Here is a 27,120-nt window from a genome sequence, read left to right on the forward strand (position 1 = left end):
TTTGTCATAGCACATGAAATCTTGTACCTGTTTGTTTGGGATGCCTTAATAGGCAGTGCTTGATTGGAAAAGAATGAAGAGGCCAACTGTGCTGCACTTCCAGCTGGAGCAATTTAGGATGAAATGTCATGATTGTGTATCCATTTTAGTAGTTAAAAATAAAAATGTAAGTAATGCTGTCCTCCTTTGGAATAGATTTTATGTTATTTAATGCACTTTGCAATGTTTCATGCCTCATTTTATCTGCCCAAGGTAAACATCTCCTTAGAATCCACACTAACTACACAACCTTTCCCAAATCCTTTCCTTGTAGTATTTTACCAGGCTGTCATGGACAAAGCCTGTTGTTTCCCTGGTTGAGACAGGAATTATCTCTTTCCCTTATAAAATGCATACCCTGGTAGGATTTGCTGTCCAGGCAAAGGGTGAGAATTAATCAAGTGAGAGGATTCTTTTCCCAGAGTTAAGAAGCAGGTCCCTAAAGGGTTCCTGATGGGGTCTGGGGGGAAAACACTGGGTTCCAGCATGAGTCCATCCAGTGTCCAGGTAGGAGACCCCAGAGGGAAAAGCTGTTGGAGCAGAGAGGATGAGAGGAGCTGGAGCTGCCTCCCTCCTCTCTTCCTCTCCCTCTCCTTGATGCTGCTTCCCACGCTCCTCCAAGTGTCAGAAAATTTTCATTAAAAGGAATGCTGGATTCCAACGTTTGGCTTCCCATCCATTAATGAAACCATTTCATTATTTGAAATTCAAATGGAATTCATCCATTTCTCCAGAAGAAGGCTAAGAGAGAGCAGGAGATTTTTTGAATACCCAAAGTTCCTCAAGCTTTCTCAGGTTCAAGACATTCTAGTGTGAACATGGTGATAGTTTCTTGCCAGCTAAATATTCTTTATGTTGCAGGAACATTTTTCTGTGAGGGCAGATGGTGTTCGATTGGTAGTCAGAATAATACATGAACAGCAGAGAAGATGTGGGTTGATTAAATAATTAGCATACTGTGACATTCTATTGCTTCACTGTAACTTAAAGTGGGGTCAAAATGTTGGTCTATGTTGCACCTTCCTCTCTCCTTTCTTTCTTCTGGTTGTTTTTATGCTTACTCCAAAGCAAAGTTTAGCAGAAATCAAATAATTTCCTGGTCACACAGTGTTTGAATTTGTTACTCAGCCCTGTATGTTACAGAGTAAAAGTAATATATAGGAAATTAAATTTTGCTAAATGAATTTCAGTTGCCCAGCAACGTATCCTACCCAGTGTGGGATCCAGTCAAGCATCATTGTGCCTTAATATGTGGCACAGATCAGTGTTCAGGCCAATACCTGTGATCTTGGAAGCCAGGACTAGTGGGAGGGCTGAAGCCTGGTTTTCAGTCACCAAGTCTGCCTGAACAGCCCTTTGCCTTCAGAGTTTGTTTGCATGGCCACTACAAGTCTAATTAATTAATCTTATCAACTGTGCTGCTTCCTGTCCCCCTACTCTCCAATGGCACAATAACAATAATTACAGGCAGTTTGCCATCAGATGAGGAACATAGGAAACATGCTTCTCTAAGCAAGGATATCATTATTCACTCACTAAACACAACCCACTGAATTACTCATCCTCCTCTCTAAGTCCTGCTATCTATTCTGGGTTTTTGGAGACTTTCTGTGAATAAAAATGCCAAAGCTGCCCAGCTAAGAAATAACTGTCCTCTGAAATGTTAGTGCTGACTAAAAGAGAGCAGTGTCTTTGGCTGCTGTGTGGCCACTAGCCAGGGGGTAGGGGAGAAGTTGCTGTAGCACTCACAGGTTTGGGGATCTGAGACTTTGGATAGTGGGGTACCTCCACTAGGAATAACAAGACAAGAAGTGAAAGAAGTTATCTGCTACCTTCCAGGTGTTACTGCTGTCTCTAGAGTAGCCTTCTGGATGTCCCTAGTGCTCCAGCCTCTAGAGTCTTAAAACACCCAGGAAGAATCCCACAAAGTGGGCAAATCTCCTTTTCTTGTTTTGCCATGAAATCAGTTTTAAGGTAAGAATTAAAATTTTGTGTTTGAGAGCCATCATGGTAAAACTGACCAGTTCATAACCTCTGCTGGGTTGGGCTGACACTGTGAAGGAAGAGCAGCAGTGCTCTGGGAGCAGCTGGAGAGGATGCACACTCTCACTCCATCTGAAGGAAAGAGCTGAATATGTCTGTGTCAAAGTGCTGCAAACCCAAACTATATAAGAAATGTTAATGTGAATAGGTCCCCTCAGAGATTACACTTGGAAATCAAATTTCTTTATGTTCTTTTGCTTCTTTAGAGAACAAATGTTCAAAAGTGATAGTAAAGCCATCCAGTCTTTTTATACCAATTTCTCTGGAAGATGTTTTAATACAAATGATACAGTTAAGCACTGTTATTTCTATGACCAAACACAAAATATTTGTATAGTGTGGAGGTAGAATGTCAACCAAAAGTAAAAAAAAAAAAAAAAAAAAGAGAGAGAGAGAAATCATATGCTTACAAATAGGTGTTGGGAAGGAGGAAACTGCTGCCCTTAATGGAAAGGGGTTAAAGGGGTTGATGACACTTTCCACTCTGCAACTCAGCTTGAGGCTCATTTGCCTTCTCCTGAAGTCTGCAAAGCCATTTGCTGCTCAGGACTGAGGTGTAAAGACTGAAGGCTATTCCTGAAGGCACCTTCTGCCTCCCAGATTTCTGGGTGAGTGTTTATTTGGAAATTACATTTGCTGATTCCTGTCCTAAATGACTGAATTCCAGTGCTGTGAGAAATTATTCCAGTATACTCCTGTTTATCCTACAAAAATACTGCATAGCTTAATAAATGCATAATTTTAGGGTCTTTGAGTAATTATTGCTATTATTATTTTTTAATTAGCTTTTTAACACTACCAGGCCAGGAGATTTGAGTCATTGATAATTTATGCTCTCCTTGTGCTTGAGCTTGAAGGAATGCCATGATGGACACTGCCTTACTCAAGTATTGAGACCCACAGCTATATTACAGCAAGATAAATTGATTTAGAACACATACCTCACATTCATTTACTTTTTTAATTTATAAAATGCACCTTGACAAACATATTTGCTTAATGTAGAAGCTCAAAGTCAAATAAAATAGGACTGGATAAGAACAAACATTTCAAAGCTGGCATCCCTTTACTTCTGTCACAAGCAGCAAACTCACAGTGTTCCTAAAGTTCTTATTCACCAGATGAATTATGGGGTTAATTTTCTCCCTAGCCTAATGGAAGGAAGAAATCCAATTATATTCAGAACCCTCAACAAGAACAGGTACAGTTCTTCACCTAGTTATTAATATATACAGCTGTCTTCAGAGGGATTGTTTAAGAACACAGCAAATTCTCTTTCCTTCTTGACCTCTGGAAGGTTTGAAAATTTGCTGTCCATAAAATATGAACAGAAATGGTCAGTTTCATACCAGGGTGCTGAGATGAAGATAGTGAAAAGGACATGCTGTGAGTATGAAGCAGATGATTTTTTAATAAGAATACTTTTGGAAAAACATGTTTTTGGTATTAAAGCTGTGATTTTGAAGGTCTGGGAGGGCAGTAGATATGCAAATCTAGTTGAAAGTCAGAGGGAGTGGTGGCAGATTAACATACTCAAAGTTGGCTGGTGATGCTCATCTCAATTTCATAAAAAAACCCAACCAAACAGAATCACAAAGCAAAACATTCTTACCAAGCTCTAGATGTAAATATCACTGTGCTCTCTTAATTTTGCTCTATCTAATAACCATGCTCTTATAATAAGAGAGGGATCATCATACTAGTGAGATGTGAGGGTTCAGGGTTGAATGTCATCACTTGGTTTGGAGGGTGCCAAAGACAAGCAATAAATGTTATTAAGCATTATTGATACGTGTGGATCATAGTCCACACAGGTAAAATGTCAGCAGCAGGCCTAAAAACCATAAAATTTTGCTATTTGAATGTACAGAAGTAAAGAAACATGATCATGCACCATATGACATTTAGCAAACTGTGTCAGTTATGCTCCTTTAATCTGAAGAATTTATCTAAAGAAAAGTTCAAAGGATGAGGTCGATGAGAAAGCTGACAAAGGCACCAGTTACTGTGTACATTCATAATGATTCCTGGCTGCTTTCCTTTAGCTAAGTAAATCTGTTTTATTGAAGCTTGATACTGAGATTATTTCTCAGTGGCAAGAATCCCCATCCAAACAAAAAAATCTACCCAGCTTCACCCACTTTCCTTAAAACAAAGTCATCATTTTGGGGTTCCTGTGGGACTGGGACCCATGTGATGCTTTTATACCTCTCCCATATTTCATACAAATTATAGTGAAAAGGAGTTTTTTCTCCTTTATTGTATCTTCATATATTTTTCCCATATTAGTTTGGAATACTACTGTTAACTGCTGCAAGAGTTCCTTGTAGTACCTCTTTCTTATTTCCAGTTTCGTGTTTGTCAGAATTATAAGGGACAAGTTACTATCTGCCATTACAAAATATGCTCAGCCATTAGTATCAATAAAACCTGCTAAAAAAAACAGGGGAATTTTAAAGGTTGCTTTGTGGATTTTAGCATCCATCTCCTGATTTACTGAGAAGGTAAATGATGTGCATGAAGCATATGGATGATTTACTGTTCTGAAAGATGCTGTGACTAGAAGTGCTGAAACACGAGATGCTGACTCAAAGGTGAATTTATATAAACCATTATATTTCTTTGGCTTTGTTCCAAATAACATTGGAATGGATTTTAAAAGCTGCTCTTTCTATCTGGAGGAAAGAACAAAAACATTCAAAACCACCTTCAACTTGTTGCCTTTCTTTAGTATTGGCAAATACTACTTTTTTACAGTTAGAAATATGGAACTTCATTGTATTTTAGTTTGTGCTGTGCAAAACTAATTTTGAAACTATTTCTATGCAGGAAAGAAGTATCCAGCTTCCTCTCTGGATTTGCCCATGGACTGCACAAGAAGAGAAGCAGATCCTGGTGATCCAGCCCTGCCAGACAGCCTGCTGGAGAGCTGTGGAAAGCCTCCAAAGGTAAACTTAATGCTCCCTGGTTGTTTGTCAGCTGCATGAAGTCTCTGTGAATAATTTAGAGATGTTTAAAGTTACTCTTATTACAAATGGCCTTGAAAAGGAAAACAAGTAGTGATCTGGTAGGGCCCAAAAATATCCTGCCCGTGTCCTTTACGTCTCCACGCATTCTCTCCCTGGCAGCAGGGTAACAGAAGGCTGCCTTTGCATATTCATGCTCCACTTGTGCTCAGCAGCAAGCAGAGGTCTGTTTTATACATCAGAGTAGACACTGATGTCCAGAGAAGGATAGACCTTTCTGAGGCCACCCCACATTCATTGTATTAGCCCCGATTCCTTCTGGAGAATTTGCTTGATGAAAGGTGGAAGCTCAGGTCCCACATCATGGTGTTTTGTGTTTGTTCTGCTCAGTACTGCCTTCAGCCCTCCCAATTTCTCTTGTTCTTTATTTATTCCTGTGGTCTTCATCCCTTTTTGGACATATAAGTTGAGTCATGATAATTAAAGTCTAGATGTTAAGGGTTTTTTTGGCTGTGGAAAACAAAGTGAGAAGTGTTTCATAAACTAAATAATACAAAAATTGGTATTATATAGTTACTTTTTCAAGGTGTAATTATGAGTTTATTGCAGATATTTTCAGTGCAGTCTCAATCAATAGTGTAAGCTGTGCCACAAACATAAAACCATTTTCTTATGTGAGTTAAAAGGAGTTTTCTAGATCTGTGTATGAGACTTGATATAAATGCTGTGCTGGTGCCAAATGGATGGTTGAACTTGTAGAGTGTGATTGAAGGAGACAGGCTGAGGTTTGGGGGATTGGCACTATCTGAAATGAAATTTTAATTCAGTCATACATAGTACTTATAACATTTTGTGACAGTAGCTTCAAAATTAAACATGTAACAATAAAAGCTTTCCATTAATAAAAGTCCATCAATCAAAAAAGTTGGTTTTACTGTATTTCTCATCACCATAATCAGTTTTAAAAATGATTAAAGACCTAACCTGCTGGTTTTTAAAAAGCCACCAGGATAGCAAACATATTTATTGCATGAATAAATTGCCTGCAGCTTTTTGTGTTCTGCATGTTTGAAACAAATCAAGGCAGATTTTCTGTGTCAGGGTAAATTGATTTACAGAGCATGTAGCTCAGCCATTATTACCTAAAGATAGCTGAAATCTAGAGATTAGTGCAATACAAGTTTCCAGAAAAAGGTATCTTTTGCAGGGTAAATTGGGATATTGAAAACTAATACAGATTTTTAAGCCACATTCCAGTATGGATTTGGGGGGATTATTTTAAGGTTTGTTTATTTTCTTCTCTCTGTAAAGCCTTTACTAGAGATCTGGTAAGCCTGGGACCGTTCTGTCATTAATATCACCACCCATGATATGCTGTCACATGTCCTGATGCCAGCAGAGCAAAAGACGAAACAGCAAAGAGCCCATGGCCTCTGCTGGAAAGCAGCCATCCGTTAATGAATGCACACACACACACACATATATATATATGTATATATGTGTACATACCTTCAATAGCACTGGGAGAAGCAGCTCTGTTGGCTACCCAGGCAATGGGAGCTCAGGCACAAATGCATGTGTAACACAGATAATGTAGATGTAAAGAAATAGGAAACTGAAAATCTCCCTCAGAAATTCTTTTATAGAGTAATCCATCAGTTTACTGGAGCCAGCATCTCTGCAGGATCTTACCTCCACTGATTCTTTAGTGAATTAATTTTTCCTGTGTTTTTAGCACACAATTCAGATTAGAAATTGCAGGATAAGATCAAAAGGGAAAAAGTTGCAAGGAAAGAGAGGAATTAATCTGAAAATCTTTTATCTTGTGCATAAGTGGTTGATGCAGCTCTGGATGAACACAGTCTCTATTTTTCTGGTTTGTGTTTCAGACTTCATGAACTGTATTGTGCTTGTAAGCAATGCATAATTGATAGGGTGTAATACCAACCTGATAAATTCCTGGCAGTGTTTGTATACAGTTGGTGAGCGAGATATATTGTTTAAGCAAGAGTTGGGAGGTGACAAGAGAATTGGTGCCTGCCCCAGTCACCCTGAGTCTCACAAAAGCTGGGAATTATATTTCTAAGTGTTATTTCTGCATGTATAGGAATGATTCAGTCACTCACTCTGGCCAGCACACTAATGGAAGAGGTTTCTAAAGAGACCTTTACATGAATGCATAAAACAATACTGTCAGGTCAAGTGGAAGATCGATTTCTAATTCAATACAAAGCTTTTATCTTAAATAAATACTTTATTGCAATGTTAGGTGGCCAGTGGATCAGGAACAAATATGTTCCCTGTGTTACAAAGTGGCTTAAACGTGGGACAGTGCTTGCAACAAGTTAGACAGGTAAAAGAAAGCTTTTTGTAACAATGTAAATGAAAGCAGGATCAGATTGAGTTGTGAATGACCATATGATACCAGGGAAACTGAAATGATTCTTTTGGTTACCTGGTGTCCCTGAACTACAAGAAGGACTGTGTGGGGTAACATAGCCAGGCATAACTTTTGTTTTAATTTAAAAAGATGGAGTTCAGATATTTTCTATGGGTGCTATAAAGCAAATCCTTTACAAGAGACTTGAGCTATGAGGGCCATATATCTCCTGGAAGACGGAAGATAATGCTGTTTCTTCAGTTATTGTCCTTTAATTACTAGAACAGTTGCCTTGTGGTTTGGTGGTGGCATTCTTTCCCAGCTAAGCTGCATCTCCTGCCTGTGTTTTCCAGGGTGCAGGAGCTCCTTTCTGAGTTATGAAAATGCTGTGCATAAAAATGTTACAGAAAATGTGAAGAGTGGAAAACAGAGAAATTAATCAGAGCAGGGCTGGAAGTGCATACCCAGGGGTTAGAAGCAGAAAAAAGATTGCACATGAAGGACATGAAGTTGAGGGAAGGATTTTTTTTCTTGTCCCTCAAACGGTTTTCAGTGGCCATAGGGATAGGGACAGGGCACCACCTCTGTCTGGAACTAGAGAAAGAGATTATTGAAAATGATTTCTGCTATATCTGGTGAACTGAATCATGAAAGCATCAATTTAAGTGTTGCATGGCTTACTCGTGATGTATGGGTATGTTTCTAACTCCATATTACAAATACTATTACCTTGTGTAGCTAAGTTAGCAATCAGAATCTCATTATAGGTGACATTTCACAAATGCTTAATGTTTCTTGGGCTTGTAGCCTTTGAGCACATTAGTGTTTTACTGGAAGTTTTCCATTAGGAAAATATTTACCCTCCTAATTCTAATATAATTAAGTGTTTTGCTTGGGAATTTTCATGTCACTAATTAGGTTAATACTGATCATTATAACAAAAACATAATTAATTTCCCATAGTAGTAAAATTAATTACACATTTAAAGCTAAATTGAATCACTCAACAGTGGGAATGAACAATGTTTGTGCTTCTGATTTCACTGTCTCAAGGTTTCTGAAATAAAACCTTTGCTTACATAGGAGATAGACTATGTGTGTTTCCATAGCCATCCAATAGCAGTAAACTAATCAGAGGGTAAAGAACAAGAGCTGACATTCCAGAAAATGTGAGGGATCACTTAATCTTCTGGGGAGAGGAAGTGAGAATTTGAGGTTACTTAGATGCTTTTGTTTCTTCTTTGCTGAATAGAAATAAGCAAGGGAATCTGAAGAGTAAATCCCCCTGACCTGCATTCAGCAAGGGAGATTATCTGTGTTTGTTGGCTTCCTCATATCATTTAGGAGATGATGTTCCTTGAGGTATCTTCTGCACATGTGGATTTGGTGTTGCCCTCTGCTTTTTTTCCAGAGAAAAGAGATAGTGGTGTGCCCTCTCCTGCAGCCTTGCTAATTGCCTACATCCAGTTTCTACTGCAGAGTTTGGGCTCTGGGCTGTTTTTATTCTCAGGCCAAAGAGGGTGAGCAAAGCTAAATATTATTGCTTCAGAACAGTTCCTATCCTGATGTTTCTGATTCTGCAGTATTTTTTTCTCTCAAGGGAAATAGGCAAGAATTCAAGAGCCAGAGCTTCCTTCCCCAGGTCTTCCCCACCAGGAACTGGCAGGAGAAAACTTGAGAGACCTTTCTTTGCATGTAAGACTCATCATGTAGTTCTTTCCACTGGAGGTGGGGAAATCACTGCCTGGATTTAATAGGAAATGTAATTAGGGTTAACCTTAATTTAAATAATTGTTAGGCTATTAAAATAGCTATTAGCATGCCCTATCATTTGCTATCAGAGAAATGCAAATATGTGCCACTGCATCAATTCACGAGAACACAGATTAGGAGCTGATAATTGTTACTATAGTTCCCACCCCAGAGATCCAGGAGGTTTTTGTTATTATATGTCAAACCTCAGCATTTGCAATAGCCTCTCTATCAGCACTACTAAGCTAAGGTGGGTGTAAGCAGAAATGCAAAGACATTTTCATCCTCCTGCATTTGCAAAAAAGATTTACCTTCAGGGGTGCAAAGTGGAATACATCCAGAATCAAACCTCTGTACAGTTTTACATAGTTTTAAAGCAAAGATCCCATCCTGTTTCTATTAAAGATTCAACATTTTAATGAGCAATGGATGAACAAGATCTTTTGGCCTAGGCCCTAGAAGTGCACTACTGTCTATAAAATATGTGTTTTAAGAGCCACTGCAGTCAAACTGAGCATTATGTAATTCCTTGGCAAATGGGCTCCCTGTGTAAGTACTTGGAAGTTATAAGTTTGTTAACTTTGCCTTTCCAAGCTGTAAAAGGGTCCCATAATAACAATTTCTCTCAGCTTGCCAGGCACAGAAATTAACTCTGGAAAACTATGTAACAGAAGATTAAAAAAAAAGTAGAATCTAAAGATGCATTATCCTGTTACATGTGTTATTTACTTCGAAAAGAACTGAGTATCAGGTAAATAAAAACCAGAATATTTTTTCCTTTTTTAGATGAAAATAATGTAAGTTATAGTAGTTCTAAAGAATATTGATCTCAAGATAAAATTCAGGAGGTAGGTGGATCTAATCCATGACTATTTTTACATGAAGCAGTCCTTGTTTTTGAGAACACTGTCACCATGTATTAAGAATATGGTTTGATCTGTCTTTTTAAAAAATAATTTCTTTGAACATAGATTAAATTTCTTTTCTTGGCATTTATTCTTGTGCCACCAATGTCAAAACAGAAATGGCAAGCATTGTGATAAAAGAAAAATTATTCCATTTCCCTGCAGCTTCTGTAATTGCCTTTGTGTCCCTTTTTGAACCGCTGTTCTGCAACTCCTCAGTCCCTTCCTTGAGCAGCAGCTCATTGTTCAGAACTTCTGTGCTTACTATGGCAACAGGACCTTAAAACACAGTGGAAAAACTCAGATATCTCCAAATCATGTGGTAGAAATGAAACTGATTATTTCTCAGCTCGTATTAATAGATTCAGCTCTCAGAGCTTAATTCTGATCACTGCCCCGAGCACAGACGAGAGTGTTCAGCAGAGTTATTCCGTGCCGGTGATGGAGCCACCCCCGATCTTTTCCCAGGTTGGGCAAAATTAGCATAAGTACTCCATGCACACAGCTGCAGCCTCCAGCATGCAGGAGCTTCTGCAGCAGCTTCCCTTCCCCAGGAGGGGGTTTTGCCAGTGGAATGGCACTGGCATGGATTCATAAACCACACGCCTCCTCTTGCTGCCCACGCACTCTTTTGCACCGGCAGCACGGAGCAGTGTAGGAGCGCAGCTTCACAGGTCAGAGCCTGGTTAGGCTCTGCTGAACGTGCTTCCTGAGCCCTGTTCTCTCCCCGTCCCCAGAGAGCACAATCTCTTTCTCCGGGCAAAATGTAAGCCAGATGGGATAATGCATCTGAAAGCTTGAAAGTCAGATGCTTTGAATTTTTCTGCTTTATGATCTTAATTTATGCACATATGAAAGTGAAGCATGGCTTCTTTTCTCTCTCTCTCCATGTCTCTTTAGTACCCAAAACATTAAAAAAAATCTTTTCCAATAACATTAAAAAAACTGCTTTTAGAATTGAGAAAATTTTGAAAGATAGCTCATGAAAATATGTTCCAGCAAACAATTGTTAAACGAGCCATGAGCTTTATTTTTAATTTTTCTTATCAGCTGCATAAGGAACACCTAAAAAAAGTGTTTTGCTGTGACTTCCAGGGGACCACAAAAGTGTGTCGGATTTATACTTTATACCCAGACTGGCTCAAGGAAGTAATACAGCCAATAGACATCTGAAATGTAACCATTAATAAGTAAACTTAATTGGAATTATCTTTTACCCTAAGCATGGTCTCACAAACAGCAAAAGTTTTGACTAAGCATTGAAAGAAGAGGCTAAAAATGAAAATGTTGGGCAAATGTTTTAAATTTAACAACTGCCTAGTCAATTGAAAACTAGAAGATAGAATTTGACAACTGAAGTAAAATGCCATGCTGAAAGGCTCATCCCATTAGAGTTATTAGTAAAAAGTCTCTGTGGTCATTCACAGGCAGCAGTGGCAAATGTTTATTTCCTTTCCAGAAGCACCAAGTTTTAGAGGGTTAGCAGTTAGCACTGAGTTACAGCTCAGTGTATTTTTTAATACAATGAGGCATTTATCACTGGAGTCACTCAGGACTATTCTTTGCCTACTGAACATCAGCATGTAATTGCATACTCTCTATTCAATCATATATTGCTGCTCATTTGGGACACAGTGCAGTATATTATCTTTAAATATAGATGTCTGATCATTAACTTGGAAGATAAATTATATCCATTTTTCTGTTCTGGCTCGTCTGATACAGCTGTAATATGCTGGCTTGGAACAAATGCAGACTTTTAGAAGACCAGTATAGCTTATGGCAAAGCCTGTGAGTGGGATGTGTACAGCATGTGTATGCATTCTGCATAAAGCTGGTTTATCTCTACTCCTGTGACCTTAATCATATCATGTGGGCATATCCCTCTGACCTTAATCATACCATGTGGGCATATATTTCTGCAAAAATTCCCCAGTATAAATACCTGCAGAAAAGATATAATGCAGTTAAGGATTTTCAGCTGTTTACAGTGGAAATCTATCCTTGTATTTCTGGAACCTTTTTCTATATAAACAGGATGTTTTATTTGTAGATCATAGTTGAAATCTTGATCTCTAAGGTGTGCCCACACCTTAGCTAATTGCCAGCTCAAAGAAGCTGAGATAGAGACATACAATATCTTGCTCATGGTCAGACAGCAGATAAATGGCAGCAGTGGGAACACCAAGTCTTATGACTCCAACCTTGTGCTCAGTGCACTAGATCACAGATGACTTGTTTATATCAACATATTTCTGAAAGGTTGTTTTTTGGTGGTTTTTTTCTTTTCTTCTAATCAGATGCTTGTAAATTAAGTTGCTGACTGTAATCAGAAATGTATTTATCACTGGCTCACAACCAAGCACACTGTTATTTTTGAAAGAGGACTGTATGTTCCTCTCATTCCAAGGAAAAGTTAATTGTGAGTCACAGGAGGCTATGTCGTGATTTTGTTGTGGCCATTTGTCCTCTATTGTGTCACTATTGCAAAAGACAGTTTCCTAATTCTCACTTGATGCAACAGCATTGCCTCCAGTGAGCTGAAGTTTTAGTATGCTGAAGCAGGTTAATTTTATAAAGCTGGTGACAATGGCAGGAAATAATCCTAATGGGCATGTTTTATAAGTGAGGGAGGATGAGAAGACAAAAATCCCTCACTGCTTTTGTGGTATAAAAATCATCAGGTACCCTAGCTACATACTATTCTTTTCATCAACCAAGAATATTTTGTGGTTTGTAGCTCATCACCTTGTCAGAATGCAAGCTCCAAACTCTGTTGGCTGCACTGTCATGGCAGCAAAAACACTTCCATATAAATGCTTGCTGTCTGGCCTTGGGCAGTTTTGCCTCACCTAAGAGAACTGTGCTCTGTGCCAAGGAAAAGGTCCAGCAGGAGCAGCCTTTTGGATAGATTAAAGGATGGCACAGGTCTGCTAGATGAAATATGCTGGATTTCTGTTTGTCAGTGCCTGATAGCAGTGTTAAGTTAGAGTTTAGTGGCAGAGAGTTTCCATGCAACCTCAGGCCTCACGTGCCATCACCTCTTACAGTCTGCATAGCAGTTCATTTAATGGAAGACTGTGAATTTGTGTGAGTTCATTAATTCAGTTTGTTTATTAACTGACAGCTCATTAACTGTGAGTATTACCAACATTACTGGCTAAATAAGTAAGTACTTGCTTCAAACCATGCTTTAGGCTAGAGGCATGTTACAGAAATACCAGCACGCCAGCACACTTTTCATAAGAAAATACTAACCCAAGGGAACTCAGCCACCAGAAAAACACTGCTGAATATGACATCTGTTTGAAAAGATATTCCCTAATGATTTATGGAAGCAACTTTTCCACAGAGAAAATGAACAAAGGCAAGTTGTTTTACAATGGTGTCAACTTCCATGTTCTGAATTGCCTGGTATCAGTATCACTGTGTTATCTATAAAATACAACTTGTAATGTGTGACTTTACATCATTTAGTTAGTATAAGAAAAATCTACTCCATTGGATATTCATGGCTGGGCAAAGTGACCATAATACACCTACATCACCCAATAAGCACAGGGCCCTGCTTCAGGGAATACTGATCCTGAGCCTGATAAAATGCTTGTAAGACATTTGTCACATCCAAATTGCCACCAGGTGGTACAGGAAAAAACCCATACCATGTCCCTATAACCTGTGCAGTTCTCCAACACATTTCCAGCAGACTTGCCACCCTTAACTAACTCTTGTACCATCATAACCTGCCCAATGGCATGCAACACCTACCCATATATCAATAAATGCCATGAATACACACTCTGGTGGACTGTATGTACCTCTTACATTATTTGAGACATCTGAGTAGGAAAAAAAAGCATGGATACAGTGATGATGTCATAGGAACACAGGAGCAGTTCATGAGACAAAAAAAGAATCCAGGACCATGAACAGTGTGGAGACATTCAGGTTGTGTCAACTGACCTCAGAGACATGAAATAGTCCCTGGTCCTGTTTTATTGAGCAATGTGGTTACAGCTTCTATATCACTGTAATTTGTCTTTAAAATAAGGGAAAATTCATTTCATTACCTTGCAATAGTATTGTGTGGATTGATACAATAAGATGAAACCAAAGAAATTGACTTCTCTTTGACTAAAATTTTCTATTATGCAGCAAGTGATTAATCTCATTAAATAACTTAAAGGAGGGCCAGATCCTGTGCTAAACTATAGTGATATAATTCCAGGGGATTACTTTTCTCTTTTGGAGAGTCACATAGGTTGAAGTTGAAAGAATATTGGGAGCAGATTCAAGTGAAACACAGAGCCAAACAATGACCTACCAAGGGCAAAAATGCATGTGGAGGAGAGGGGAAGGAGCACACAGGTGATAACCAGCAGCAAAGAACCAATGACTTTGAGAGAACTGGCAAAGAAAATGGTGGTAGAGAATACTGCTTTCATTTGGACTGAAAACATTTTTGGGAGCCAACAAGAACTGCCAAGGCAAAGTAATTGTGTAGATTGGGATCAGCAATAGAGGGGCTCCAGATGTGGGTAACATAGCTGGAAAGAATGAAAAATAAGTTTAATATTGGAAAGGGACAAAGAAGGCAGAAAGTCAGAAAGTGCCATTCTAGACAGCTGTTGCCTCACAGATTAAAAGATATTATAGTGATAAATCCAGCTCAGTAATTAGGGATTTAGGATAAATATTTTTGAAGTTTCGTGGTGGGTTTGTGAATATTTTTTGCATATCCTTTGCATTTTCCATTACATTTTTTTCCCAAAGGTATTTGTGTATCTACCTCTCTTAGAAAAGCTGTGAATATTAGAAGGTCATTGCAACCCAAGACAGTAATTTAACATATCTGAAATGGAACAGTTTTATTTCAAGATGTCTTCATTGAGCTTTTCAAGAGAAGTTAAGATGCATCTTTTTGGGAAAAACATTTGGATAGCTGAAGTAAGTTTATGACTAAGTCAAACTCACACCAAACAGAAATAGAGGTTTTAAAGCCACATGACTAATATCTTACTGCCCCTTCATATGGTTCCCTGCTCTACAAACACAACTCATTCTTCCCCTACCATACCAATCCTGCTCTATTGCCATCATTCCCTGGAGGAATCATTTTTACTTATCTACTCTTCTAGGATATGAGATATTTCTCCATGGACAACCTCCTCATCTAAATGTAAGTTTTCAGTATTCAATTCTTTATTACCATGGGGTATCAGTAGAATTATTAAGAGAATTAAGAAGGTCAGACTGGAATATACATCACTTTATTTTTTCTGATGGAAGAAGCTTGGTCTTAGAGAAGGAGAAAACAGCTTGATCAGCTTTAAAACAGTTGTTTTATGTACTTGAGTGACAATCAAACTTTAGTTTGTTGCCAAGTTTTTTCTTTTTAGAAATAATTTCTGCCTCTGTGAAGTTCCCCATGTACTTAATAAACATAATAATTTAACTTTGAGATTCAACAACTCTTCTGCAGAATTCTTAATCTCGATGTAGTTTTATAGAAGAGCAACCTTTAAAAGAATCAGCACTATACTTCCAGTTTGTATATAATTTGATTTTTTTTCATGGAAGGAAGTCTTTTAATAAGGCAATAGAAATGTAAATCAAAAAATGCATTTAAATAGGTCCTGCATTAAACAGTGACTTTAACAATTCTGCAGGTCTCATACATTCTTAGTAAAAATTTTTCTTTAGATTCAGAAATGTCATTAATGCATCAATAGAATATTTGTGGTGCATCAGAATGGATGACATATTCTGGTAGTTATTTTAAACGTAAGAACAGAACGTATGTTCAGAAACAGCGTTAAGAGCAGCTCTGCTAAGTCCAAAAATCAGAGATGATCATATGTTGCTGTATGACTTTGAAATATTTTAAATAATTAAAAGGCAGACTAAAGCTTTTATCAGGAAAAAAGAAACATTAAATTAGATGGATGCAGCCTTTTGAACCCCTATTTCTTTTAAAAATATTTTTGCAATACTGCTCCTGGGGACTAAGTTCGGTGGGAAAGGAAGTAACAAGTACTCCACAGGCTTGAGCTCTCAGCTGTGCAGGAACATATACAAAACAAGTTTCTGCAATTAGAAAGAAATTAAATGCAGATTATATACTTAGCACAAGCCTCTCAGCAGGAATGGTTAAGGATATAATTTCATTCCAGAAAGACCCTGAGAGGTCTGGCTGCAGCTACAGCCTTATGGTTGCTAAGGGGACAGTGTTTGTCAAGCACTTTCTTTTGTTGCTAGACACTGTCGCCCTCCTCTACAGAGATCACCTTCGCCTCCTTTACATGCAGAGCAACTACACAAAAGTACTCAGCAGAATGCAGGAGCGGCGGCTTGAGCGAACCAGGTTACAGGTGGGAGGGCAGAGAAACAAAGCAGGGAAGCAGAGAGTGCACTAAAGGCAATTAGAGGGAGATGGAGAGTGAGAGCGAAGGAAGCTGTTTCATGGCAACAGGAGTGACTTTGTCAAGGTTAGCCAAGAGCAGTGACTGTGGGTAGGTTTGGCCAGGGCTAGTCAATAAACCAGGACTGGCATACATGCTGTGGGTAACTAACACTGTAAATCACCTTGTGAATCTCTTATCACTTCCCCTTCCTTGGGAGCGTGATTAAATCCCTGTGCTGACACCACCACCTATGCATGCACTACTTTCCGAGCTGCCTGGGCCACAGGGAAGAGAATCTCTCCCACTCTTGGATTTGCAGTGCCAGTTGGTGAGCAACCAGCTTTAAGAACACCCTGACAGGAAAACTTCTGTGCCGTTCAAGCAATCTGAGATTTAAATGTTTTAATAACCAGCACTGTGACAGCTTTAACTCTGCCTCTATGTCTGCTGTGATTTTACAGCTTGTCGCAGCTCAGTCTCTGTTCACACCATTTGCAGGCTCTCCTCTCTATCAGATGAGGTTGTGACAGCAAGGTCATTCATTTTATGCTGGCATGAACCAGGCCAATAGGCTGTTAGCATCCAGGACCTTGTTCTTTCTAAAAATAGCCCTTCAGGAGAACTAGATCATATCTTTCAATCCCCTTTTAATATTTTAAGTATGAATAATGGAGATTGAATTTGGTTTTGTTCCATGGTATTACCTTTGATGGCTTTTTGATGAAGAAGACTTTTTCCATCAAAAACTTAGGTGTGGTTTTCTGGATGGCTGGCTGTTCATATGATATATGTGCCTGTTTTCACATGACCATTTTATACTATGATTTCTCTAATTGGATATTCATGTAGCTCTTCTGTAGGAAAGCACAGTAACCCTCATCCATTTGTGTGTCAGGATATTCTATGCAATACCCGTCTTTGCAAGAACACAGGGTTTTTGTTGGAAATTTGCATTAAAATGTATGTTTTGTTTTCTAAGTGTAGCTGAATGGTTCATTCTTCATACTTTGCTTGAATTGTGAAGGCCATTTGCTGGGCTTTGAGATTTCTAGTGTTATTTCCCAAGCAGATTAAGCTTATGTAAACATGTTCTCTTTGTCAAGTGCTTCTATCTGGGAAAGCTGAGGGAAGCCTCAGGTTAGGAACAGTTGGTCAAGCTCATTAAGACCCCAGAAATATTTAGGTTCCTTCCAGTTTCAGGGAAACTAACTTCTGTGTAGGGGGAAGAGAATGAACTCTCATTGCAGAAAAGGTCAGGAGACTTGTGCAATTATGACAATTCATCATTCACACCTTTTATTTGATGGCTTCTCAGACATTCAAACAGCTTGTGCAAAGCTCTGGAATAATTGTAATAATATCCTGTTAACACTGGAAATGTGGCAGAGGATAACATGGGGATAACCTAGAGATGTTCCACTGGGGACGGGTGGAGATAAGTGGTACAGAACTACAACTGCAGGACACCCACTTCATTAGTTCATCTTTTCATATATGAAGTTACACATTGAGTATTACTTGGCCAAATCCTTTGCTCCAAGAGTCAGGTTTACATTTCTTTTCCAAGAAGTGGAGACTTGAGTGTATCTGATGTGTCACTCCTACCACATGTAGCTCTGCAGTTCCAGAGGGCTAAGGTTGTCTTTCCTATCTTTCAAAAACTATGAGAAGCTAAATAGGAGTCACAGGTTATTTACTTAGTGCCAAAAAACTTGATAATGCAAACCTTAATATTGAAAGGTCGAGTGTTTAATGTCCTAATAAAGAACATTGTGCATGCGAAACTAATCTGATTGCAAATCTGATTGGCAGTGCTCACATAATTGCTGCCAAAAATCCTTACGGGAAGTAGCAAACTGATATTCCAAATCAATTAGGACATAGCACTGTATTATAATTCTTAGCCATCTTTTCATCTGCTGGAATAATAATTTCTTTGGATATCTTCCTTGAAGATGTTTCAGAGGTCGTGTTTTAACTTCAACATTATGGATTAGAGATTTTGTCTATTTGTCTCTTCACTTCAACATTGCTGCACGAGGGGTTTTTGCTTTCCTATAAATAATCTGCAGGGAGGTAACATTCTGAAACTGCATATCATTGTGCTTCTTGCTGGGACTTTTTAAAGGATCCTGGTCAAAAAAACTCAGAATTTCAGTTCCGTGAGAGTTTTGATCCCTTCTTTAAAATCTGTTTTCTTTCCAGATTGAGATAAACCAGAGAGAAATATACAGGGAGGTGTGGCTGCATACCCATGGTTTTGGAATGCCCTATTAAAGGAAATTTCAGTAAAAGACTGAGTTTTCTAACAGAAAGATTTTATATAAATAAGATAAAGATGCTTCATTTTAATGCCATTATTATGTTAAAATATAATATGAAGTTATTGTAAGTTTTGAAATTAGACGTTTTTGTCTGAAATGCAAGACTTTGGATATTTCACCCCTTTCTCAATGGCATTTCAGTGAAATCACTGTTTCTACAGAATATCCACAGCTGAATGAAATGGCAACATTCCACTGGAATATTTACATCCAGCTCTTGGAAATTTTCTTCCACTGTTTGTTCAATTGTGAACTCACTTTGTTCTCATCATGACAATTATAGACACCTTATCTGTCTGGCATCCTAATTAACAGATTACTAATCTAGGGCTTCAGCCTTTCTGGTTACTGATAGTCTGTGTTTTCTAACATTTCAGTTAGTCTTTTCATTCACACATGCCATGGTTTGCATATATTCTAAGTTTTCAGAGAGCACAGACTCTTAAAAGATATCTGGTTTAACACTATGATTATGGCTAAGATAGAAGAGAAAATCCAAATAGGCAAGGATCAGGCCTTAAATGGATCTTTACTGTATTTCTCCTCCTAGGGCACTCATGCCAAAGTTTCCAACAGCTTTTAGCTTTAATTGCCAAAGTGGCTTCACATTAGTTCAGTGAGAGAAACTTCTTCTGTGTAGGTAGTTTGTTGAAAAGTTTAGGGTTTATGGGATTAAATTTATCCTGTATCTGTCAGATAGTTGCATTGCTGTCAGCAAATCTGTTGTCACCATAGGATCTTCTCTTTAACCTGTAAATTGCTTGTAGATTAAGGATTTATCACCTTTACTTACAGTCTGGAGTTGAGTTGTAGTCATGTTTGTGTGCAGCTGTGCTATTCTGCAAAGGGCATACTTACTGGATCACATGTAAATGCTTCCAGCAGAATGAATTGCCCACTGGACTCAGTAGAAAACTTCTGACACATCCAAACTGACCAAACTGTGCTCCTTTTGTGCAGGGAACAGATGAAGCTAGGCTTACAGAGTCTCATTTACAGCACAGGAATAAAATTAAAATAGATGAATTTTGGAAGTTTGTTCAAGATTTTTCCCTCCTGGTAACACTGAAAAAAGAGAAGAGACTGTTATAGTGGTGGGCAGGAGTATCTGCTGTTTGAATAAAGCTTAGAAATTTTAAACATGTACTTGTGAAACTTAAGCACAAATAGAACAGTTCTGATTCAGCATAGCTCCAAAAAATCGTGTTTTGGTTCCTTACACATACATTTCACTCCATCTCTTTGTTGATGTGGAATCATGTTTGTCCTGAAACTGGTTTTCCAAACTCAGCTTTCCTTGCTTTTGTGGAAATGATGTGTTTCTTTTGTGTTTTGAAAACCAAAACCCCGAACCAAGAGTTACAATCATTAGTGTCACTAATTCACAGAGGTTCATTTCTGCCCTCAAAAAGAGTTTGTCCAATGACATGAACTTTTGCATACTATTATGGAAATTGTACACATGAATCATGGAATCGTGATGACATGTGAGGCTCTCCAAAAATTTTGGATACTTTTTAAACATCTCAAGAACTATATGCTGGATTCTGTATGGGTGGATGTCTGTGCCCTGGAAAAATTTTAAGACATCTGACTGGTAGTTCCTTCATGCTGGGGAATGCTGCCATAAGCAAGGGGACAAACAAAAAACAGAGCAGAAAAGAATAATAACTCCATCTACTTGATTCCACAGGAATCTTCATCCCTGTACTCAATACAGTAATATCAACAGAAAGATGGCCATCAACACAAATTGTATGGAAAGCTTCAGGGCTGGAATACTTTCTAGGAGCAGGAGAGCTGAGGAAAAGACATGGAAGGAAGAGGAAGAACAGCAAACCATCAGAGTATTTGAGGTAAATGTCAGTATTGGTACAGAGAAATATATTTGCCATTAAGCTCTGCTGACATTTTCTCTTTGAAGACCTTTTTTAGAGTTGGTTCTGGTCTGGACATATGTCTGTCATTTGGGACTTGTGTTTTTCAAGACAGCCATTTTGCTCAGGCTGACTGTGCTTTTAAATGCCTCACTTGAAAGTTTTCTTTTTCCTGAGGTGGAGAACAAATTTGAGAAAACACATTGATTTTTCTATATGACAAGAGATTTCTGAAGGCTGTGAGGCTGAAGGGGATTAATGCTTCCAGGATTTGAATGGTGACTAAACACTTGGCAGAAAGATGATATTGGTACAAAAGGTATTTCTTTTTACCATCTTGTGAAAATTTTCCTATGTTTGATCAGTCTACCCACGTATGAAAAACTTGTTTGCATGTAGTAACGTGTTTCTTTATAGCTTCAAATCTACCAGGACTCTCTGTCACAGTAACAGAATTTTATGTACATCCTACATCCTGTAAAAGATTACAATATAAAATCCATAATACAGGTTCTCTGCTCGGTTGTTTTCTCAGTTGCAGGAGCCATGCATGGTTTGCCTGAGATGTCCTTCTGGATGCTTGTGGTAAATGCTGCAGGGCCTTGCAAAACCCTGTCCTCTTTGCTCACTGTGATGTTCCTTTTGCCACTTCTGGGAGGTGAGGAACAGAGTGTAGAAGAAGGATGTCCTGGCTGGGACAGCAACTGCAGAACTCCAGGGAAAGAGGCTGGTACAAATGTAAGAGAAATGAGCAAAAGGCGTGGAAGGGAGAGGAAGGACCTGGGGTGGGTGGGACAGAGGAATGAGTAGCAACAGAGGCTTCAACACCTCGACCTGCTCCAAAAGCTCCATAGCCTACTTATGCTGGTGTTCTTATGTGGTATTCTAAGTGTGTTCTCATGAGTGTGGAATAGAGGGGGAGAATCCACTCCCTTTAAACTTACCTCCAAAAGTTGTGGCATGGTGTTTTAAATAAAAGGGGAAGAATCCTGGAAAAGACAATCTGTAGAGTCAGTACTAGAGCTGCCACCAGCAGTTTTGTGCAGTTATGGATGTGATTAGTTAATTCAATGAACCAAACTGGTTTTATCACAACCTGTGAATGTTTGAGGTCATTTGGTCAGTTCAGTCCTGAAGGAGGCTGAGGAGAGACCTCATTACAGTTTTCATCTTCCTTGTGAGGGAAGAGGAGGGGCAGGCACTGATCTCTGCTCTGTGGTGACAGTGACAGAGGGAATGGCCTGAAGCTGTGGCAGGGCATTGGAATTATGTTGGAAACACAGAGTTTTCCAATTGGGCACTGGAACAGCTTCGCCAAGGAAGCGGTCACAGCACCAGCCTGGCAGAGCTCGGAAAGCTTTTGGACATTGCTCTCAGGCACATCGTGCGACTCTTGGCGTGCCCTCTACAGAGCCACGGCTTGGACTTGATGACCCTTTTGGGCTTCCAACTCAGGGTATTCTGTGATTCTGTGAAGCATAGCTTTGCTGACACTGTGCTCTCAGAGCTTCGGGTTTTGTTTCAGCCGCTCGCTTTGGGAAGGAAACCCAGTGAAGCGGCGTAGCGCCCCGGGCGGGCGGCCTGCGCCCCCGGGCCGTGAGGGGCTGAGGGCGGGGCCGGGCGGAGGCGGGGGAGGGGCGCGGCCTGGCCCCGCCCCGCTCACCTCGCGCCCCGCCCCGCCCCTCCCGCCGCTCCCGCCTGGCAGCCGCGGCGCCCGGCAGCGCCTGTGCTGCGTGCGCTCCCTCCGCTTGGTACGGCCCACCCCGCCGGGGATCATGGCGATTGATGGTAAGTAGGCCAATAACGGGCTCCTCTCTCTCGCCCCGAACCGCTCCCCTCCCCCAGCCCCCTCCTCTCCCTCTCCTCCCCCGGGCACGGGGAGAGGGGCGGCTCCGGGGGGAGGGAGGGCTCCCACCGCGGCGGGAGGTGGGGGCGCACCGAAGCCGAGCGGGACCCCAGCCGAGCGGGGCGGCGGGGGAGCGCCTCCTCTGCTCCCCGTCCCCCTCGGCCCGGCCGCGGGGGCTACGGGTCAAGGGCTCTTTGGAGATGGGGAGAGGTGAGTGTGGTGCTCCCTCCTCCCGTCTCCGCGCCCAGGAGCCGGGCGAGGTAAATAAATCCCTGGCACGGTGGCCGGCATCCTTCCTTCTCCTCCTCCTCCTCCTCCGCCGCCTGCCCCGGGGATGCCCGTGGGCGTCGCGGAGGGGACCCGGGGAGGACGGAGCCATCCATCCTCCGGTGCCGTGAGCCGCCCTGGTTGAGGCGGGGGCGGGCTGTGCCTGCCCCCCGGGCCGGGTTCTGCCGCCCCCCGGGCCGGGCTGTGCCGCCCCTGCCCGCCGCCGGGTCCGGACCGCCGGGCCCCTCACCCGGGCCGTGAAGGTCGGTGCAGCCCTGTCCACCCTCCCCGCAGGGACTTTGCCAACTGCTCTAAAACTCGTTGTCACTCTGCTGGCCCCGGAGTCTCTGAAAACTGAGTCCCCAGGCGAGGGATGCTCCCTGCCCGCCGCCGGTTGCTGTGCGCTAACAGGCTGCCCTGGAGCTGCTGTCCGCAGATCTTTCTAGTCATCACTTAGAAACGACAACAACAACAACAAAGGAGCGAGATGTACTAGACACTTGTTGGGTTTGTTTGGAGATGCTCCTCTTCAAAGGCAAGGCTTCTGGGCTTTGCTTTGAAACCTCTCCTCTCGACTCTGAGAGTAATTTTACATCTCGTTAAAAATCCTTTAAAAAACAAAAAAAAAAACCCCGAACTTTATTTCTAGCCAGACAAGGACCTAAGGTATACAGCTTCCTCGGCCGAGATGTTTCTTTCTGAAAGCATCTGTTGTTATAACTGAAAGGATTTAGGAAAACAGTGTGCATGTGGGGGAAACAAACTGTTCTGGTTTGTTTCGCATGTGGGATGCTTCTCTGCTGTCAGTTTCCCCGGATTAGTAATTCAGGCCTCTGTAAGGAGAAGTTGCACTGATCAAGCAAAGCTGCGTGTTCACCCTGTCTTGGAAGCTGCGTACACCAGGAGTCTGAGCTGGCCAGCTTTATGTTGGCTGGGTTCTTTCCTGCTGAAAAGTCCTCTTAATATTATCAAGAAGATAGCAAAAAAATTCTGCTGGGTCTGGACATTTTACATAACTTGAGCTCAGAAAAAAAAATTCTTCAAAATCTGTCTCTGTTTTCATTTTAGGAAGCATTATCCGAGAAATCTGTGAGGATCTTTTAGATCTGAAAATATTCACAATATGTGAAATTCACGTGTAATATTTTCAGAGGATTTAGGGTATTATTTCTTTAAAGTTAAAGCAAATAGTCATGGATGAACAAAGCAATCTAGCCTTTGAAAAGAATGCAACACTTCTTATTATGGCCAGACTTCAGAAATAGCTCAACTGTCTTATAGATGCTTATTTGAAATATCCAAAATGCTCTTGAGAAGATTGGGTGCATAGTTTATGTTTAAATGTGAGGTGGGATTAAAAAACATTCCAGTCATGAAAGTGGTCTGCTAGGTTTTGATTTAAAACTCTTCCTGAAGACGGCAAATCCAAAATGTTTTTCTGCTGTAGCCTGTAGCAGGCATGCCTCTTCCTCTTTTGTTTTCAACTGACTGACTGATTGCTGTAGAGTTGTTGGTAGGTGTTAAGATTTTTATTCTGTATCTTGATGATCTCTCCCTCCTGTTTGTGCAACAGTACCTTTCCTTGACTGTACTTTTTAGCAGTGCTGGTGTTCTGGCCAGCAGTGTTTAAAAATATGAATTTGTTTGGGTTGAATATTAGCTCTTGAAGGCAGCATCAAACCATGGGGTTTCCAGTCCAAACTGTCAAAATACAGAATTTGCATCGTGTCAAAGTAAATTTGTAAATGAATTTAAGTATACAGAAAACATACTTTGCTCAGTTCTAAGGGCACTTCATTTAGCAAGATTTTTAAATATTTTTTTTCTTTTGTTTTGGTAGAGGCAGAGAAAATAAGCAAGATTGAAAACTTCTCTTTGAAGAATAAATGTAAAAAAAAACCGTTCAAAACTCCTTCAAAGCAGGACACAGATGTAAAGAGTGCACAAATTTAAAAGAGCTCAAATTAATATAGAATTTGTTAGCTGCTTTTGCCTCTTTTTAAAAAATCTTTTAAAGTACTATTTGCAGTGTAGCTTCTTCAGCAATACAGCTTCTAGTGGTTCTGACACTAAACCCCAAAGTTTTTGTAAAAATGAGGCATTTTATGTGAAGTGTTGCAGAGAACCAGGGTTCCATTGGCCATGGCCAGTGACCCTTTAGGTCAATGTCAGTGCTTTGTTGTGCTCATTGACAGACACTTAAAACAAGAGTATTCTTCATGTGATTGAGTTCAAAGCCTTAATCTAGTGGTTGCAGGAACTGTTACCTCTTTTTCTTTAGAAAGTTCATGTCATGTTTAAACATATTCCATTTGTATATCTTTATAAAGACATCCAGTTAGTTTGCATAGGTCAGGTGATCTCAGATTCATGAGGAAACAACATAGAACAACTCTATTGGAAAAATCCTGGCTCAAATGAGTTTAAAGAATTGTATTTGCAGTTCTTATTTTCTGTATAGTTATCTTCCAAAACACAATTAGTTTTTACTAGGAGCTCTGTTTTATGATGCAGGGTTATTTGTTGCTTTAATATTTCCACTTTTTCATAGGGCAGGATTGCTATGGAGAGTATCAGAACAGGGAGATGTTAAATATGGTAGAGAGTAAGGCCAAACTGAAAACAGCAGTGAAAACAGACTAGTGGGCAGTCTGAGATTAAATTCCTCCCATCTACTGCTGCCCAAGCCTGGGGTCTTGTGGCAGTTTGCTGGGAGTGGGGAAGAAAGCTGAGGAGTGACTTCTGAGAATCCTTCAGCACCACTGTGGTAATGATCCTCAGGGCAGCATTAACGTGGTTGCTCTGTGCTGCTTCTCCTCTTTTGAGCAGTAGCAAAGCTTTGGTGCCTGCCTTAAGAGAAGTCTCTTGAATTGAAGTCTGGGTGAAGAGCCAGCAATGGAAACCACATTGCATTGCATGGAGGGGAGGGTGAGGCAAAGAATTGTTAAGGTCACAGGGGAAATGTTTTATAACCTGAGGCAGAATTGTGTGTCTTGTATATCCTCATGAGTCTACTTTCACCAGATTTTTTTGGGCCAAACTTGAACATGCTGTAATCTCCTACATGCTATACAAGTTTACATTTCTCAATGTAAATTGTAAATTCTGCAGATGAACCTTCTCAGACTCAGCTAAACCTTTTTGGTTTTAAACTCTTTCATATGGTTTCCATTTTAAGGAGTTAAGTGCTAAGAAATGAGAAGTAGTATTAAATAGAATAATGAGCTGTACAGATAAAAAGAATCTAGTAGAGGAGAAAGAATTACAGTGTGGTGTTGGTGTTGTCTTCTAATAAGTTATTGATAGAGTAATGAGATTAATGAACATGGCTTTCCTGATTTCCCCCCCTGTGCTCCTATCAGTTTAACATTTCTCCTTCCTGATATAGAGGTCAAGGTTTTTACCAAGTACATACCTTTTTGATCATTTTGTTCCTGAATGTCTATGAAGTGTCCTGATCTGAGATTTCTGTGAAGATTGTCTCCTTCTTTTTCCCCATCTTCCAGCTGCTTGGTTTGGAGCAGGCTGCACCTGTGTGCTGTGCAGGGATTTATTAGCTGATGGGCTGTCCTTGTGTTTGGTGGGGCTTGTGTTTGTGTTGTAATTGACTGCTGATTTTGATGAAACATTAAATTAGGTTCTGAAAACCTTCTGACAATTTTGTCTTAAATTAGCCAGAGAATTTGTAAACAATGCAAGGATGAGGCAGGAAATGAACTGTTTAATTATATAACCCTCATTTCCTTGGGAAACAAAGACAAAAAGTATGGAATGAACCTACTTTTTGTTTATGGATACAAAAAGAGAGAGTATTTAGAACATTGCTTCATACAGGTCACATGAAAACTATGTCTAGTTGCAAATTTCCAGAATCTAGAAAAGGAAACAACAGAGAAATGAGCTGCTCACAGAGCTTAAGTAGGAGTATCATGTGTAGCTTGTGGGTTGAATCTGGCCTGGGGAACAGTTTTATTGTGACTTTTTGTTTACCTGGGCTATGCAGGTGTCACTGCAGGTTCACTGGAAGGGTGTAAGGTGACATGGAGATCCTCAAGTTAATGTTGACCTAAAATGACAAAGTTTGTGTGGCTGGGACAAGGGTTGAACAGCAACATCAGTATTTAATGAAGCCTAAATATAAGAAGACATATTGTCTTTGAAACACATTTGTTAACTTGTATGGTGGATCACATGTCAAGGTATCATATTGGATCAGCCACACAGAATTGGTTTAATGCTGCTTTATGCCTATTCATTGACTGTGGTGGAAACTATTCAGTGAGTGTTGCCTGGTAAAATTGTCATTGTAAGGATGAT

At 40.1% G+C, this 27,120-nt stretch overlaps 1 protein-coding gene across 2 annotated transcripts in view; it reads left to right on the top strand.

Moving 5' to 3' along the window:
• Positions 1-22,368: 22,368 nt before the first annotated feature.
• Positions 22,369-27,120, top strand: part of SYT14 (synaptotagmin 14) — an 80,655-nt gene continuing 75,903 nt past the window's right edge. For both annotated transcript variants that reach the window (XM_079329726.1, XM_079329727.1), the window contains exon 1: positions 22,369-22,478. In XM_079329726.1, coding sequence (XP_079185852.1) covers positions 22,466-22,478 — 13 coding nt within the window. In that variant the 5' untranslated portion in view covers positions 22,369-22,465. The remainder of the gene's footprint in view (positions 22,479-27,120) is intronic.

Source organism: Erithacus rubecula (genome assembly GCF_903797595.1).
Source record: "Erithacus rubecula genome assembly, chromosome: 2".
In the NCBI taxonomy this organism is placed as follows: Eukaryota; Metazoa; Chordata; class Aves; order Passeriformes; family Muscicapidae; genus Erithacus; species Erithacus rubecula.